This window comes from Dipodomys spectabilis, unplaced genomic scaffold (assembly GCF_019054845.1).
Source record: "Dipodomys spectabilis isolate Male_0828 unplaced genomic scaffold, ASM1905484v1 ptg000107l, whole genome shotgun sequence".
Classification (NCBI taxonomy): domain Eukaryota; kingdom Metazoa; phylum Chordata; class Mammalia; order Rodentia; family Heteromyidae; genus Dipodomys; species Dipodomys spectabilis.
In genome coordinates this window covers 5,610,620-5,628,686 of record NW_024870784.1, presented here as the reverse complement: position 1 = coordinate 5,628,686, position 18,067 = coordinate 5,610,620, and the positions used below count along the sequence as shown (strand labels likewise).

The following is an 18,067-nucleotide window of genomic DNA, read 5'->3' as shown; positions in this document are numbered from 1 at the left end:
GGTGGAGAGGAGACACAAAGAATTATATAATCAGTTTTAGAGAAAGGTTGGGCCGACAGTTACAGAAATCAAATCCTTTATCAAGCAATACATCTGACACAAAGAATATTACCTGTGTATATGTATGCTCATGTGCACATGTGTGTGCGTGTGTACAAGTGCGTGTGTGTGTGTGTGTTTGTGTGTGTGTGTGTGTATGCAGATCCTGGGGCTTGAAATCAGAGCCTGGGTGTTGTCTGGAGCTTAATTTCTGGCTTTTTGGTGGTTAATTGGAGATCAGAATCTCACAGACTTTCCTGCCTGGGCTGGCTTCAAGCTGTTGTTCTCAGATCTCAGCCTCCTGAGTAGTAGCTAGGATTACAGGTGTGACCTGGCTTATTTATGTTATCTTTAAGAAGTTGAACAAGAGGCTTCAATCCAGTGTGTCAGTTTGTGAGTACGAAGCGTCTTTGTGGATGCCATTTCCCTCACTCTTCTCCTCCATCTCCCCAGCCCCACGCGTTCCCTCAATTTGGCTGCTCCATCTTCACATAGGCACACTGAATATTAAGGCGCATTCTCCCACCCTTCACTCTCCTACCCACCCCTCCCCCTGACCTCGCCTCCTGCACACACACGTGTTCCAGCTTCCTGGTAGTCACTGGTTAGACTATAAATTAGTTGTTCAAAGGAGTTAGGTCATTAGAATCCTCCTCTGCATAACATAAGTGAGTCAATAAACCACAAGTAAGTGTGTAAAGTATGCAAAGAAGGGAAAAAGCAAAATCACAACTGTAAAGTTTTGCACCTTATAATCTATTATTATAAAGGGTGATTATTTAAAATCTGAGATGTACATATCAACGACCTTGAAAGCATTATAAAATCAGTATCATTAAAACAGAGAGGCTCCCTAACATCTGTCAAAGAAAGTACTTAAGAACACTTTGAAAGTGCTTTGAGATACTTTAAATTCAAAGGTTTGATAGGCAAAAACAGTAAAGATGAATTTGTAAGGAAGAAGAGCTGTGGATGGGAGGAGAGGAAGAACCAGTTTTCTAGTGGCTTACTGGAGATAAAAAGTCTCTTTGGGAAGGTGGCTCAGTGGTAGAGCGCTTGCCTTGCATGCTCAAGGCCCTGGGTTCGATTCCTCAGCACCACATAAGAAAAAAGCCAGAAGTGGCGCTGTGGCTCAAGTGGTAGAGCGCTAGCCTTAAGCTGAAGAGCTGAGGGACAGCGCCCAGGCCCAGAGTTCAGGCCCCACGACCGGACCCAAAAAAAAGTCTCAGGCGCCCGGTGGCTCACGCCTGTCATCCTAGCTACTCAGGAGGCTGAGATCTGAGGATCCCGTTTCAAAGCTAACCCAGGCAGGAAAGTCCATGAGACTCTTATCTCCAATAAACCACTAGAAAACCAGAAGTGGCGCTGTGGCTCAAGTGGTAGAGTGCTTGCCTTGAGCTGAAGAGCTCTGGGACAGTGTCCAGGCCCACAGTTCAAGCCCCACGACTGACCAAAAACAAAAAACACAAAGTCTCACAGACTTTCCTGTCCAGGCTGGCTTTGAACTGTGATCCTCAGATCTCAGCCTCCTGAGTAGCTAGGCTGACAGGCATGAGCCACTGGCACCTGGCTTCAGTGAGATTTTTTATCCCACAGCTTCTTAATGGATAATAAGGTTCCCGTTAGTCCCGGCTTCTGCTTCGTCTTGGGAATGGATGGGGAAGCCCCAGGTGAAGCAACCACCCGATGCCCCACGCTGGGCTCAGGGCTGCTTCTCAACCCCAACACTGCAAAATAGAACACCTGCTGGCTTCCAGAGTCCCTGACCACACCGCCCTGGCCCACGGGGCTGGCCGAGCACTAGGCCATGCTGGGCTGCAGCAGAGGAGCACGAAGGGCTTCGGGGTCATGTCCAGAGGAAGGAGGATGGCGGAGGGGAACATGAGCGCACCTGGCAGGCACTGTCTCCTTTGCCACCTGATACGCTGCCTGCAGTGTGGGAGCCCTTGTCCCCCCCAAAATCCCTCCCTTGGTGGGATCTTGGTCAACAAGCTCATAGGACCCTCCCAAATGCAGCTCCCGTGCACGTGGCTTCCTGGGCCTCCAGAGCTCACCTCCCGGCATGGCTCAGGAGCAAGGCCTGCCGAGATCCCTCTCCCCACCTCCTCCAGCCCCTCGCCACATCCCGGGGTCATGGTGCAGGCTGCCATCGCCCTCCAAGGCTGGGACATACCACAAGTCTGGGTTACTGTTGGAAGCCTTTGAGCCTCAGGGCAAACCCTGTTTTCCATTTTATTTAGTCCTAAGAGCGATTTGTTCTCTGTCCCGGCTGCAGTCAGCTAACGTGTCTGAGGGCAGCACCTCCAGCGTATTGTCATGTACAGTTAGGAGCCTTTCCAGCTGAGGTCGCCGCACAGCAGTAGAAGTAGGCCACCTGCAGGTCACTCATGACCTGTGTTTCTGCCCTGGCTCTGCTGGTGGCTTTCTGAGCAAGGACTCCCCGCGTGCTTGGTAATGCCATGTCTTCCTCGCGGGACGCTGATGAGAGCTGAGGGAGAAGCTGCCACGTGCTGGCAGTCCCAGCATGCTATCTCGCACGGCCACACCAGGCATGCCAAGTCCGTGGGGGCTAGGGGAGCTGTTGCTGGTTCCCATCAGAGCCTCATGGGAACTCTCCATCCTCCTGCCTTGTGTGCCCAGGGCTGGCATTACACAGGTGCCACCAAACCCAGCTCACCAGGTAGGTGTTCACATCATGATTTTTTGGGGGGAGGTGGGGGGGAGGGGTTAGTTGTAAGGCTTGAACTAAGGACTTAGGCACTGTGCCTGAGCTCTTTTGCTCAAGGCTAGTGGAGCCACAGCTCCACTTCCGGTTTTCTGGTGGTTAATTGGAGATAAGAGTCTCACAGACTTTCCTGCCCGGACTGGCTCTGAACCATGATCCTCAGATCTCAGTCTCCTGAGTTGCTAGATTTACAGGTATGAGCCACCAGCGCCCAGATTTCTCATCATGATTTTTAATTAACAAAATGAAAGCTCCAATTAAGTGGTGATCTTCCAAGACTGACCTCTACATCAATCTAATTCATAAGCCACATTTTGCTAGGTGTGGTGGCTCATGCCTATAACCACAGCTTCTCTAGAGGCTGAGAATGATCTGGTCGTTCACTAAGATCCAACTATCCTCAGTGAACTACCAGATTCAAGCGAGCCGATCTCAACAATAGGTTGGGACCAGTAACAGTGTGTACTTTTCATCCCAGATACTTGGGAAGCATAAATAGGAGGATTTGGGCCAGCCTAGCATGTGCAAAATATAAGACTATTCAAAACACAGCTAAAGTAAAAAAATAAAAGGAGAAGTGGGGGAGAAGGGACATGGCTCAAATGATAGAGCTCCCGCCTAGCAAAGTGAGGACCTGAGTTCAAACCCCAGTTCTGAAGGAGGAAGAAAAAAAAAAGGCTACCTGTTTACACTCCCGTCCCAACTGAAAAACCAGTGGTTCCAGAAGAGTCAGCCATAAAGATGCAGTTCCCTCCCTGTCCCCACGCCCCACCAGAAGACACCTGCCTGATCTTGCTCCCTGTGGTCTGTGAACCCAAACCCCTCCAGAACGTGGCAAAGAAGGCCACAGCTCTCTGGGGTCATCCCAGATAAACACCCTGTACTAAGTAGTCGCTCAGCTGTTTCCCACCCCCCACAGAAGCTAGAATGCCCTCAGGGAGGAGGACAAGGCTTGAGCAAGAATTCCCTTCTGAAATATGGAGACCCAAGAAGCAAAGTTGGGGTGAGGGGTTGCTCTGCAGGACACAGTCAACATGAAGCTGCTCCAGGGCTTTTCTGCCAAGAAGCTTTGGAGGGTACGCCTTCTGTCTTTACAGTAAGGCAGACTCTCTTCCATTTATGTGGGTTTACACAAGCTTCTGACACAAAACCATCACAGATCTAGATCCACTCAAACCATCTTAGCCGGTAATCATAGTAACTGACAGGAGCGTGAGAGCAGCTGCAATACCGATTGGTACTAATTAGCTAATAATTGTCATAAAATCATAGTAGTAGCTGATACTAATGAATGGTAGCTAGCGATCATAAGCTTAACTAGCAGCCATGGCACTTCGTGAGCCTGGTTAAAAACCTGCCACCACACTGGGCACCCAAGCATGTTATTTCAGAAGCCCTCATGTCAACGCTATGAGGTGGGGACTATTCTTATCCTCATTTTACAGACAAAGAAATTGAGGCTTGGCAAGGTGAAATACCATTCCAAGGTCAGAGCGTTACCCGGGGTGCTGAAGCATCTGCTTAGGGATGCTTTTCCAGCTCAGCTTTTCCAACATCTAGGATGAATGGCAACCCCTCCAGTTCCCCAAGGCTAACTAAATCCCACCTCCAAATGCCCAGGATGTGGGCAAGTAAGTAAGCCAGAGGAATCTGTAAACATAGTCCTTGTCTTCTGCCTGTGTACAGCCTCACAGGCTAGGCCCTCTAGCCTGTATAACGAGTGGCAAGGAAAGGTTTGGGGCCTTGACATTAACATATTTTCCAGCCCACTAACACCATGTTCACTTTACACATACAGGTATTTGTCATCTAAATTACCACAAAAGTGACTCTTGAGCTGGAGACGTAACAGTAATAGTGCCTTAGCTAGCAGATATGAGGCCCTGGGTTCAAACCCCAGCACAGCGAAAACAAACAAAAAGTACCACAGATCTAGTGAGCATTTTCTGCAGTCATTCACAGCGAGGACAGATGTATGCATGGCACTTACTTTTTTTTTTTTTGTCAGTCATGGGGTTTGAACTCTAGGCCTGGGCGCTGTTCCTCAGCTCTTCAGGCTCAAGGCTGGTGCTCTACCACTTGAGCTACAGAGCCACTTCCAGTTTTCTGGTGGTTAATTAGAAATAAGTCTCATGGACTTTCCTGCACAGGCTGGCTTTGACCAAGATCCTCAGATCTCAGCCTCCTGAGTAGGTAGGATTACAGACGTGAGCCACCGATGCCCAGCTGGCATTTACGTTTTGCTCATCTTTCCTTGCGCAACTGACCCAGAGCTCAGTGAAGCCATCATTGGTCTGGCTGTGATGGCAGGGACTCGGGAAACCCCCTGAAATTCTGGGGCTGGGACAGTGGGCGGGTGGTAGTTGAGGCTGGTGTGGGGCCAGTGCAATCTGAGATCCTCCAAGAACTCAATATAAAAGGAAACAGACTCCTCTCTGGTCTCTAACTCTGGGGAGTCACAAACTGTTTTCTTTCCACAGCCTTCCCAATTTCTGCTAAAACGCTGACCAACACATCACACCTAGACAGACACTACAGGATCGAGCCTGTAACCAGAGCCTGAATCATTTTCAAGGGAGAAATTGCTCTGTGGCAATTAGCCTTACTTGTAGGGCAGGTCTCCACCGCATGGTGAAGGGCTTTCTAGCCCTTTGTTCTCAAGGAAGTCTGAGAAAGCAATGTGGACGCTGGCCTTTCCTTGCTATGTTTTGGGCTGCTGGAATTCCTGCAGCTTAAAGCTATGGCCTCAGAGATGTTGGGTCTCACCACTGTGACACCATTTTCTTCAAATCATAAATAGTACTATAACTAGCAGTGTTGCATCTTCTGCACGGCTAATCACACTCACGAAAATAATAGCCAGAAACCATTCAGCTATCTAGTTCATCCCACCCAAAAGGGGTTTCACAGAGTTTTATATATTCCCAATTGTAAATAGGTCTGTCCTGCAGAATGAACGGCAGGAAGAAAAACCAGTCCATCATTCTTTTTTTTCTCCAGTCCATAATTCTATGACATATTCAACACAACACAAATCACATCAGAAAACAAAACAAAACTCTAGCACCGGCGTACTTCCTTCCCAGAAGCCTCTCTCACACCCCACCTGTGGGGATTACGCATTTGTTCACGCTCTTCTCAGCACCATGAAAACAAACACAGAAAGTCAAAGGCGAACATGCTCACTAGAGTTCAATTGACTTACGTGCAAAATAGAATCAAAGCCCACACTTGGCCATCCTGGCTGCTTCAACTCTGCAACTCTTGAGTTATCCAGAAAATTGCCTGGGAAGCAAAAGCCCCACACACGCACCAGACACCTACCGCTATGGAGCCGGACGACGTGGCCACAAACACTTTGATAACCATTTCGACAGTCAGAAGGAGGGCTCCCCCCAACACACCCCTGTGCGGGATCGCGGCGCTAGACAAATCCCGACAGGGACACCCAGTGCCAGATGAGAGCTGGCTGCCGCCCAGGGCTGCGCTCCTGCCCCTCCCCTCCAACGTAAAGAGAGGGGCACACGGGCATCTCGGGCGTCCCCTCCAATGCTCGGGAATATTTTGGGATCAGTCAGGAATGTATTTGATTGGTTGATAAAAGCAGCGCTGGACACTTTCCCTTATCACTTTAAATGCCTGACAACAGTCCCTAAAAGGCCAGGCCTTGAAGCGCACCAATCAGAGGACCGCAGAGAGATGCCTGGGGACAGAGAGGTGGGGCCTGGAGAAAGGGAGAAAAGAAGCTGGGAGCTGCCAGAAAAGTCCAGAAAATGCCACCTACATCCAAGAGGAGGCTGGCTTTTGGCAAACGAAAGGAGTTGGCCACAAGAGGACTTGTTTTAAAGGTTTTCCGGAAGATTGTTTTACAAGTCAGTGAACTGTCAGACATCAGAAATCTTTCTGCCCCCGCTGGGCCAGGTGCACTGACATCTCAGCCTGGGCAGGAAATAGCAGCCGGCTTCTGAGCACAGAAGCCTGCAACAAGCAAACGACCTTCCTTACTTTCTTTTCTTGAATTTGTTATTAGCACAAACTAATTGCACAAGGGGTTCTGTTGTGACATTTACATATATGCAAATAACGTAATTAGATCAAATTCACCCTAGAAAAAGCACTCATTACCTTACTCATGTAACTGTAACCCCTCTGTACAGTATTTTACAATAAAAAAAACATTTTAAAAATTCACCCTATATGGCCTTCTCTATTCTAAAGACATAGGGGGAGGAGATGATAAACTAGATGATAGGACTGTCCCAGTTTATCTACATAGGCAATTTGAATTCCGTTTAAAAAAATAGTCAAGTGTAGGCTGGAACATAATTGACTGGTGAAATGCTTGCCTAGTATGCATCAGGCCCTGGTTCCATTCCTAGCAGCTCAAAAAAAAAAAAAATTAGAAAAGAAGAAGACTCAGAAGAACACAAATGCTAGCAAAGAAAGCAAGCCAAGTACCAGCAATGGCTCACACCTATAATCCTTGCTACTCAGGAGGCTGAGATCTGAGGACCACAGTTCCAAGCCAGCCCAAGCAGACAAATCCAAGGGAATCTTATCTCCACTTAATCAGCAAAAAGCCAGAAGTAGAACTGTGGCTCAATGGTAGAGTGCCATCCTTGAGCCAAAAACTGAGCTAATGTTAGGCCCTGAATTCAAGCCTGACTACTAGCATGCATTTGCATGCATGTGCGTGCACACACACACACACACAAACCATGGCAAATTGCCACCCATACTCCACCAATGGGTTTTATAACCAAGCCTTTTTCTGGTCCCATGACACCCACCCTACTCCCTTTTTTAATCTTAAGTTGTCTTCCAAGCTGTGTCAGTCTCTGAGACAAGAGGATCGGGAGTTCTAGGCCAGCCTGGGCTACACAGCCAGATGCCTGGTACTCATCATGGAGCAGGGAGTACCTCTCAGATTTCTGCACCTCTGTCTTCTTCCCAATGCCAGGGCTCTGAGGCCCACCCCCTTCCTGCTCAGGTATGTGCCTATGAGGAGGAAGGGCACTCGGCACCTACAAGAAAGTTCACTTGGCTCCCAAGTGAATTCACTTGTCATAAGTCAAAATTTAACTATGGGCTCAGCCTGTAAAGTTAGCTACCAAAACTAGGTCCTTTGTGAAACCAATGAGAGCATAAGATCCTGAGTTCAAGCCCCAGTATCACACACACACACACACACACACACACACACACACACACACACACACACACACACACCACACACACACACACACACACACACACACACACACACCTCTAGACATAGTTCCTAATGGCTCTGCAAAGTGATAACAAATTACAGCTGAATTTTTATGCTCTCTAGAGAATAAACATCCCTGTACTAGAGGATAAGCATGTCCTTTGAGCTGATATGGCTCAAACGGTAGTGCACATGCCTGGCAAGTGTGAGGTCCTGAATTCAGACCAGAACCACTGATGAAATAATGATGATGATGATGAATTTGAAAATAAAAGAACACTGGCTTCAACCGTGAGATCCTCTGATCTGCCATCTGCAGGACTCAGGGAGAGACAGAATTCCTACTAAAACCATTGCGTGGCAGCTCTGCCTTGTTCTACATGAACCTCTCTAATCCATCCCAGCCGAACACTCGGTTCCCGCGCTCAGTGAGGACACAGACATGGAGGCGATGGGAACAGTAAATATCCAAGACTCAACCCCCTCTCCTGCTCTCACACCATCCCACAGACGCTCCTGAGACATCATCCTCAGACCCCTAATGCTCTCACAATGAACTCGTTTTTTCAGAAGTTTCTCTTCTTAAATATGACCATAAAAAGTTGCCAATTAGGAATTTGAAAACTCAAGCTAAAAACTCCTTTTAATGTATTACATTGACACTAAGGAGTTGCAAGGGAACAGGGATAACAAACATTCCACATGGGCCTTAAAATAAAGCCCAATAAATCTCTGTCAAGCAGACTCCTGTGGCTCACGCCTGTAAGCCTAGCTGCTCAGGAGGCTGAGATCTGAGGATCATGGTAAGAAGCTAGACTGAGCAGGAAAGTCTATAAAACTCTCCACTTAACCGGCAAAAAGCCAGAAATGGAACTGTAGCCTAAGTGGCAGAGTGTCATTACTTTTTTTCAAATTCTTTATTGTGATTAATTACATAATTTTCCAAATTTCACAGTATTGTGGGATAGTGATGCTTAGTTAAAGTCACAAACACATTCTAACTTTCATGGGGCAAATTGTCTATCATGGTCTGTAACATTTATGAGTTCTATGAGCTTTGCAATACAGTTATTTCTTCCACATTGGGTGATATGTACATTTCTTTTGTTTTGCAGAGCGTCAGCTGTTCCCTCTTTCCCACTTGTTCCCTCCCTCCCATCGCTGCCATTGAGTTGTTTAGTTCATTTTGATCAATGACCAGTGCCGCTGATGGGTCCCACTGTTGTATGTTTTTCCTGATTCCCTCTAGTTCTGTGCCGGCCTCCTGGTTTCCCTCCAGAGTGCACATATATACCATATATGTGATCAGCATATAGGGTTATTTAGTAGTGATTCAACCGGATGAGTGGAAGTCCTTTGTTTCTTAAGTCTCGGTTATTTTGTCGTATCACCTTACATTTTGGATTTAACATCCACTTATCAGGGAGACCATGTGCCGTTTGTCTCTTTGCTCTTGGCTTACCTCGCTCAACATGATTTCTTCTAGCTCTATCCATTTCCCTGCAAATGCCATTATTTTGTCATTTCTAATGGCTGCATAATATTCCATTGTGCAGAGATATCACAATTTTTGGGTCCATTCATCTGTGGTGGGACATCTGGGTTGTTTCCATATTCTGGCTATCGTGAACAGTGCTGCAATAAACATGAAGGTGCATGTGTCCTTGTATACTGGTTCCTGTTGTTCAGGATAGATGGTATGACTGGGTCATAAGGGAGGCCAATATTTAGCTGAGGACCCTCCAGACTGCTGTGGTTGTATAAGTGTACACATAGTGTCATTACTGAGCAAAAAAGCTAAAGGCCCGTGTCCTAGGCCCTAAGTTCAAGCCCCAATATCAGCACACAGACACAGACACAGACACACACACACACACACACACACAGATTTCTGACAAAATGCAGTTCAGAGGGAAGCTGTGTAATCTAGTAAATATGGGAAGGAGGGGGTTTGGGATACCTGTTTAACATATCCATGCCTGTGTTTACATCAAATAACATCTACTAATTTGTCCTAATTTTGATTATAGAAATATGAGGGATTGACCAAAAAAACTTTTTTTTTTTAAATTTAATTTAATTTTATTTGTGAACATACTGTACAGAGGAGTTACAGTTACATGGGCAGGATAATGCGTACATTTCTTACCAAGCATTGCAGCCTCCTCCTTTGTTTACCCTTCACATCCCTTCCCAGCCTCCCCCCTCCCCCCCAATCCCAATCCTTCTCCTTCCCCCCTTCCCCCCCCTTCCCCCCCCCCCCCCCCCCCCGCACCAACGTTGTAAAGCTCGTTTTGGACATGACAACTTGTACTTCTCATTGTTGCAACAGGTCCACCTGTATCCTTAAACAACTGGTTTTTCCCCATCTCCTCCACAAGTTATACTGACATCAAATATAGTGAAAGCAGGGGTTATACTGTGGGGGAGGGACATACAAAGCAACAAAGAGATAATCTTATAAATGTGTTAGAAACACATGCATGAAAGAAAAAAAACATTAAAATACACATCTAAGGGTTCATTTTCCTGACATCACATTATCTGACCTTTTCCGCTTGACTCATACATATACTAGATATTAAAAATAAGGGAAACCATGGGACCTACGTTTCTTTGGGCCTGGCTTACTTCACTTAATATAATTTTTTCCAAGTTTTTCCATTTCCTAACAAATGGGGCAATGTCATTCTTTCTGATGGAGGCATAGAATTCCATTGTGTATATATACCACATTTTCTTGATCCATTCATCTACTGAGGGGCATCTGGGTTGGTTCCATATCTTAGCTATGGTAAATAATGCTGCAATAAACATAGTTGTGCTGGTAGCTTTAGTGTGGTCTTGTTTGTAAACATTGACCAAAAAAACTTTGTAGAGATTCCCTTAAGACAAATTATTTCAGATATTATGCTTTTATTTACAAAACTTTATGAGTGCCCTAAAATGACAAATATGTTATTAGTATACAGAATCATGTGATTACCGTAGTAACTCTGGTGGGTCGAATATTCCCAAAAATTCAGAACCCCTCTGCATGTAAGCTTATTTGAAAATGGGGCCTTTGGGCTGGGAAGGTGGCTCAGTGGTACAGTGCTTGCCTTGGGTTTGATTCCTCAGCACCACATAAGCAAAAAGAAAAAAGCCGGAAGTGGGACTGTGGCTCAAGCAGTAGAGCACTAGCCTTGGGCTCAAGAGCTGAGGGACAGTACCCAGGCCCAGAGTTCAGAGTTCAGGCCCCACAATGGGACCCAAAAAAAAAGAAAAGAAAAGAAAAGAAAATGAGGCCTTTGCAGATGCCATGAGGGGATCTTGGGGTGAATTATGATGAGAAGACAGAGAGATGTAAAGAAGAGCACCATTGGGAATAAGGGCATGACTGGTGCGCAGAAGCTGCTTTTGCTGAAGGCACAAACTCCCCACTCGGGCCTGCCAATATTCAAAAGCATCCTTGCATCCATTTTGTATCTGTCCTTGCTCTGAGCCATTCTCTCTGCAGTCACCCTGCAGCCACCTTGGAATCCAGGAAAGCCATGGTGGATGGTCACATCTTGTTACAGGACTCCAAACCACTCATCCAGACCACAATGCCTTTCTCACCGTGACCAGGGACTGCCTGACCACCCATACCAAACAACCAAATCACACCTGTGACCAAGACAGTGCAATAATTAGGTACCTCTCCTGTCCCCAACCCCAATTTTAACCTATTTTAACCTAAAGCTCAGGTACTGCATAGTACATCTCCTTTCTCTGCCCTTGAACCACCACTTGTCTCTTCATTTGGCAGACCAAGGAGAGTGCCCACACCTGATAGGTAGAACCCTGGAACTCCCCACTACAGTGGCCAACTGGAGTAATGCTGCTGTCAAGCCAAGAAATGCCAGGAACCTATCAGAAGCTGGAAAAGGAAAAGACGAATTCTAAGATCCTTCAGAGGATGACGGACTTGCAGATATTTTGTGAAAATACTTGCAGCCTCCAGAACTGTGAGATCATTAATCTGTACTTTCCTAAGCCACCAAGGCTGTGGTAATTTGTTAAGAGCATCCCCAGAACACCAGCCCAGAGAAATAAAGGTGCAGAATTATGGTTCTCCTCATGATGGAGCTGAGCACCATAATTACTGAGTTACTTCAGCCGTCCACCTAACGGCCTCTTCCTCGTCCACATTCCACACCTGGAGGTCATGAATCCCGGGGTTGCATCCTGAGCACCTCAAAACAAACAAGCAAATGTAGTGCGGGCAGGCTGGTGGTGCACATTTGCAATGCCAGAATTTGACAGGAAAAGACAAAAGATTCCAAGTTCAAGCCAGCTTGGGTACACAGCTTGGGGACTACTCTGTCTTCAAAGACAAGCAAAACAACACAACCACAAACCAGGAAAAAGTAAATCAGAAAATAAGCTCAAGGGTCACTGAAGACACAGACCAAGGAAGGGAATACAATGGAAAGATGCCAAGCTTTTTGACATGAAGCCAACACGTCATCATAAATCATCTGGATGAACTTTAACTGTCCTCTGTCCTTGCAGTCCATCTCTAAACTCTCTAGGCCCAAACACGCACGTATTACAGTATTTGTGTAATAAAATCCTGTTTCGGCAAAGAAAACTCATGTGTATGCAAAGGCCGCAGGGGCACTCTGCCCTGGGTCCCCCACTTCCCAGGCAGGGCCAGAGGGCTGAGAGTGGGGGAACCAGCGCCCAGCAAGGTGGGACACACGCAAACTTCTCACCCTGAGCCTAGAGACGCGAGTTCAAGGTCCCGCTGGGCCTGGGCCTGGGCCTGGGCCGGCCCCTCCCCGCCGCGGCGTCAGCGTCCCACCAAGGCGCATGCGCGCGCCAGCCGCCTGTCCCAGGAGGCCCCGCGCGTGGTTTCCATGGAAACGCCTCGGCAGTTCCCTCCTCCCCGCCCCCGCCCCGCAGGCCCCGGGTCGGCGCCGCCGCGGGAGCCGCGCGGCGAGCAGGTAACGGCCCGTGTGCCGCCTGCCGCCGCCCGCCCGCCGCCCGCCCGCCGCCCGCCGTCCCGATTCGGACCCCGCGGCAGCCTTGGCCACCGCCGCCAGCCGAAGTATTTGAGGGCCTCCGGAGGCCGAGTCTCTCGGCGCCTTCTCGGGCCTCGCGCCGGGCGCGCAGCACCGCTGGTAACGTAGCCGGGGCGCCCGCCGAGCCGTCCGCGACGCGCGGCTGGTGAGGGCCGCCTCCCTGGGGAAGGCCGGGGGGTCGGGCCCGCCGCCGGGGGCGCCCGCCGAGGCCCGCGCCGCCGCTTCCGGTGCGGGGCCCTGTGACCTTGGCGCCGACCTTGGCGCTTTGCCCCGCACCGGCGCGGCCTGGCACTCGGCCCCCGTCCCCGCGTGTGTCAGCCGCCGCCGAGGCCCGGCCCGGCCGGACGAGACCGCGAGCCCCACACGGATCCACACACGCAGCCCAGGCCCGTTCCCGGAAGGCCAGACCCTGGGGCCCCGCTCCCCGTGACCCGCACCGCGCCCCCCTCCCCGCGCTGGAATTCCATCACCTTCCTAGTGTTCCCAAACTTGCCCCTCCGGCCCCCGCCCCAGCCCCCTGTCACTGCCCTGGCGGCTTGAGTAATTGCAGTGACCTAATTGTTTACTCCTTGGGCCAAGACGGTCGTGCAGTTTCCCTTCCTCTGTGACTTCGGAGCACTAAGGTGTGAGTGTGTTTAATAAAAGGATGGGTTGCGTGGATGTTACACTCCCCACAGATAAAAGCCCAACAGTATCTTCAGCGCACCCTTTTGAGAATTTCAGCTCGTAGATGAGATGACAAAACACATTTATTCACAAGCTAAAGATTGAGAAATGCCGTCTGGCTTTGCTGGGTCCAAATAGGCTAGTGTCCCTGGAACAGAACTTGGGCAAGAACTTGAAAATCGATTGTACCGAAGAACAGAAAAATCCAGAACCAAGTCGGGCGCCCGTGGCTCATGCCTGTCATCCTAGCTACTCAAGAGGCTGAGATCTGAGGATCACGGTTCAAAGCCAGCCCGGGCAGGAAAGTCCTTGAAACTCTTATCTCCAATTAACGACCAGAAAAAAAAAAAAAAAGGAAGTGGCGCTGTAGCTGAAGTGGTAGAGCGCTAGCTAGCCTTGAGCTGAAGAGCTAAGGAACAGCGCCAGACTCAGAGTTCAAGCAGCACGGCCGACAAAAAAAATCCAGAACCATCTTTCCAAGGGAGAAAAAAGAGTCACGTGGGAACTTAAGCTCTGTTCTCTACTATTTGCTTTTTTTGTGTTTTAGACAAGTTCTGGAAGCGGCCAATTGAGATGAAACCAATGACCCTCCCAGTGGTGCTCATTTTGATGGTGCCTCAGTGTTAAAGCACTAGTCACCCTTGCAAGTACCTCAGCCGTCAGCTTCTGCCTTCTACAAGTTAACAGATCACAGTCTTTAAAACAGAGACAAAGAAAAGCACCCCTGAACCAGGCACAGATGGCCGATACCTATAATCCTAGCTACTAAGATCTGAGGATCAGGGCGCAAAGTCAGTCCAGGCAGGAAAGTCTGTGAGAGTCTTAATTCCAGTTAACTGCCCAAAGGCCAGTAGAGCTGCAACTCAAGTGGTAGAGAACCAGCCTTCAGGGAAAAAAAAGAAAAAAAGCTAAGGGACAGCACCTGGGCCATGAGTTCCCCAGTTCAGGCACAAAAATAAAGGGAAAGTGTTTGGGTTTTTTTTCCCCCCCCTATTAACTAAAATTGCAGTCCACAAAGTAACAGAAGGGCTTGCTGCAACTTTCTGAGGTCAGTAGAGGTCAAAGATCATAAACCTCCACTCAAGTTTGAGCTCCCACTTCCTCCCCTTTGTGCTGTCAATTTGCAGGGTAGTGATAACATGCCAGGTTGGAAATCCAGATGTCCAGCCTGCAAGCCCCACCTCATCTGTAGCCATCTTCCTCCCATCCAAGGCCTCTCTCCCCACGCCCTGAATCCCATCTCTTTCTGCTGTTCAAACCCTACACGTCACTGCTCCCTTCACTGCTCCATCTCAACCAGTGGTGGCTTTTAAAGGTGTTCCTATCTCCCATCACGAGAAGAAATCTTGGCCTCACATTTCCCTTCAGTTTTAGGTTACTGTTCAATCCCTCCTCCCTTTGGACAGGCCACTTTTGGAAAATTACCATACTGGATGCATCTAACCGCCTACCCGTCATTACTCTACCCTCTGCAGCCTGGCTTCCATCCTCACCTCTGCCGGAGCAGAAACCTCCCATGAGATCTTCCCATGCCTCACCTTGCTTAGTCCGAGCCTTGTGTAACCCTGCTGTCTCATCTCAGCCTGACAGCACTCCTCTCTGGGCTTCTGCTCCTCCTGTTACTGTACTTAGCTGCTGTCTGTCTGTCCCCCACATGCTTCCTAGACTCCACACTCTTGAGTTACAAGCACGTAGATCCCAACCTAGTCTGAATGGCATCACACAGGTATGTTCAGCTCAACATGGACAGGACCAATGCCTAACCTGCCAGTCCCCAGCAAGGGAGCTCTTCTACTCTAAGCTGGTGTTCCTCCTAGACCTTTACCCACACCCAGCCCTTCACTTAGCCCTTGTCCTGTATTCTGGGCATCTTTCACCTGTTTCCATGTCATAAACATCAGTCCTTTCTGTAGCTATTATCATCACCTTATAAAAAGAAGACATCTTGGCACACAGTTGAGGTTTCGTCCCAGAGTCAGTTGGCCTCATTGCTTTGGGCCTGTTCAGATAAGGCAGCGCATTCTGGCAGGGGTGGATGGAAGAATTAAACCACTCACCCCCTGGCCAAGAACCAGAAGAGAAAATGAAAGAGACCAGAGTCCTCGGTCTCCTCCCAGGGACCCCAGTGTCCTGTGTCCTCACAGACTTGCTTCTCTTTCCTTTAAAACAGCAGTCTTAGTGATTAGTAAATTCCCCCTAAACATTCCTGTTTGTGTTCATCATTATTTACCTACACTGCACACAGTTGCTAGCACATGGTAAAACCCAAGTATTCACTGAAAGTGAATGAAATGCTAGTATGTAACTGGTATTAACCCCATTAGGGTGTGTAGGGGAAATACTGAGCTAGACATGTGTAAGTGATATTATTGAATGTCATTGAAACAAAAAAAAACTAGTAAAAATGAGATAAACATTGAAATTTAAAAGTATTGTGTGGAGCTGAGTGTAGAGTCTCATACCTGTAATCTCAGCTAAATGGAAGGCCAACCCGGGCGCGGAGGGGGGGGGTTGATTGGGAGGGGAGAAGAGACTCTATCTGAAAAGGAACTAAAGCAAAAGGGTAGGGGGCATGGCTCAAATGTAGAGCACTTGCTTTGCAAGTACAAGGCTTTGAGTTCAAAACCCCAGTGCTTCCAAACACAAGTGTTGCATGGGTGCTAAAACTAAGCACATCTATCATGATAGGTGGCCCTTCCTAGAGCTGACCCACATTCAGTGTCCCTTTGGCACTGCAGTTACTGTATTGGGTTGGTCCATGGCCAGTACAGCTTCCTACCAATGTCAGCCTAGTAATGCATTCAACTCTTTATCAAAAATAAATTGTATAAGTAATCAAAATCCACATGACACATTTTCATGTCATCAGGTAAAGCCTAATATTTCTGGTGTATGTGTGTGTGTATAGATTTCACTTGTGAGTATAGTACTAGACAAAAAAAAAATCATTGAGGAATCAACTAAATATTTGCTTTTGTCAGTTGACACTACACAGCTTTTTTTTTTTTGTCAGCTTGAACCCTGAGCCTGGGCGCTGTCCATTAGCTCTTCAGCTCAAGGTGAGCACTCTATCACTTGAGCCACAATACCACTTCTAGTTTCTGGTGGTTAATTGGAGATGAGAGTCTCATGGACTTTCTTCCTGGGTGGCTTTGAAGCAAAATCCTCAGATCTCAGCCTTCTGAGCAGCTAGGATTACAGGCGTGAGCCACCAGCTTTTTGACATCTTGTTTTACAAGCCTTCTTCCCAATGAGTGTTAATTCTTAACTTCCCTTTGTCCATGTTATAGAATAGCCAAAAATTGGGACATATAATCTTAAATGAAAATAGTGTTTGAAGGCCTAGGGCAGAGTTGGAGTGGTAAAGCACTTGTGGTAAAAAGCATGAGTTCTTGAGTTCCAACCCCAGTGACCTCCAAAAAAAAAAGATATTTTCAAGTTTTAAATAGCATTCTTGACAGCCCTAAGATAGCGTATTGTCTGTCCTACACAATGGCATATTTATAAGCTAGGGGAAGATCTTCTCTGCTCAGTTCATCCTCTGCTTAGCTTTGTGCCAGTCTGCGTGAGAATTCAGGTTTATCATTATGCAGGACCGAACTTGGGCTGCTGTGTGGTACTTCCTCCCAGCAGGCTCAGCCTGAGCTTCTGGTGGAGGGTCAAGGAAATGGTGCTCTGCCCTTTTCAGTGCCCGTGGTTGCACTTGAGCATCACTTGTCTCCCAACTGCAGACTTGATCCTTGGCTACCTGTCCCAGCAGGGATCTACCAGCTTTCTCCACAGAGTCACCTCTTCCCTTTGTATTTGATTAGCATTTGTACTTTGCCTGGTCCAGGCTTAGAGTCATCCATTTCTCCCAGAAGCTCTGGTTCCTTGTCATGTAGAATGGCATTTGTGAAGGACAGGGCTTGGTCACTGACCTCAGTCTTACTAACTAGCCATTACATTATAGTGCAGAATTTAAAAGGAAAATATACATGGACATAGATGCATATAGATAGATATATTTTTATCAGTACATGTAGCTATATGTAATTATGTGTGTGTGTGTGTATATATGTATCATTGTGTGTGAATACAATTTTAACCCAATATTTCTCATTTTAATACAACCCCTCATCATATGACTATTTGTAACTTTGTACCATATCTCAGTAGTTGACAGAGATAGTCTGATAGAGATAAACACTGCCTCAGACACCAAAAAACAAAATGAAGAAGTAGGATTTTGTGACAACACCCAAGAATGTGGTGGGTGGGTCATGAGATTCCAGTAGGTAATACTAAACCAGAGGTAATGTTTCTGAAATAAATTTTAGTGCCCACCAGAAGCACCAAGATCTTCCTTTTGTAATTTTTGTGGTTGATAGGCAAGTG

At 47.7% G+C, this 18,067-nt stretch overlaps 2 protein-coding genes across 4 annotated transcripts in view; one reads left to right on the top strand and one right to left on the bottom strand.

Annotated features, from left to right (window-relative positions):
- The window catches only part of LOC122114237 (SH3 domain-binding glutamic acid-rich protein-like), a 33,463-nt gene extending 27,247 nt beyond the window's left edge, over positions 1 to 6,216 (bottom strand). Inside the window, exon 1 of the mRNA XM_042687268.1 lies at positions 6,089 to 6,216. Within this exon, the coding sequence (XP_042543202.1) occupies positions 6,089 to 6,133 (45 nt within the window). The 5' untranslated portion in view covers positions 6,134 to 6,216. The remainder of the gene's footprint in view (positions 1 to 6,088) is intronic.
- Positions 6,217 to 13,071: 6,855 nt separating this feature from the next.
- Lca5l (lebercilin LCA5 like) overlaps positions 13,072 to 18,067 on the top strand; it is a 28,842-nt gene continuing 23,846 nt past the window's right edge. The window contains exon 1 of one of the 3 annotated variants that reach the window (XM_042687260.1): positions 13,072 to 13,123. The gene's annotated coding sequence lies outside the window, so the exon portion shown is untranslated. Of the gene's footprint in view, positions 13,170 to 13,595; positions 13,650 to 18,067 lie in introns of those variants that run through there. The other 2 variants (XM_042687261.1, XM_042687262.1) reach the window with 2 other exon arrangements.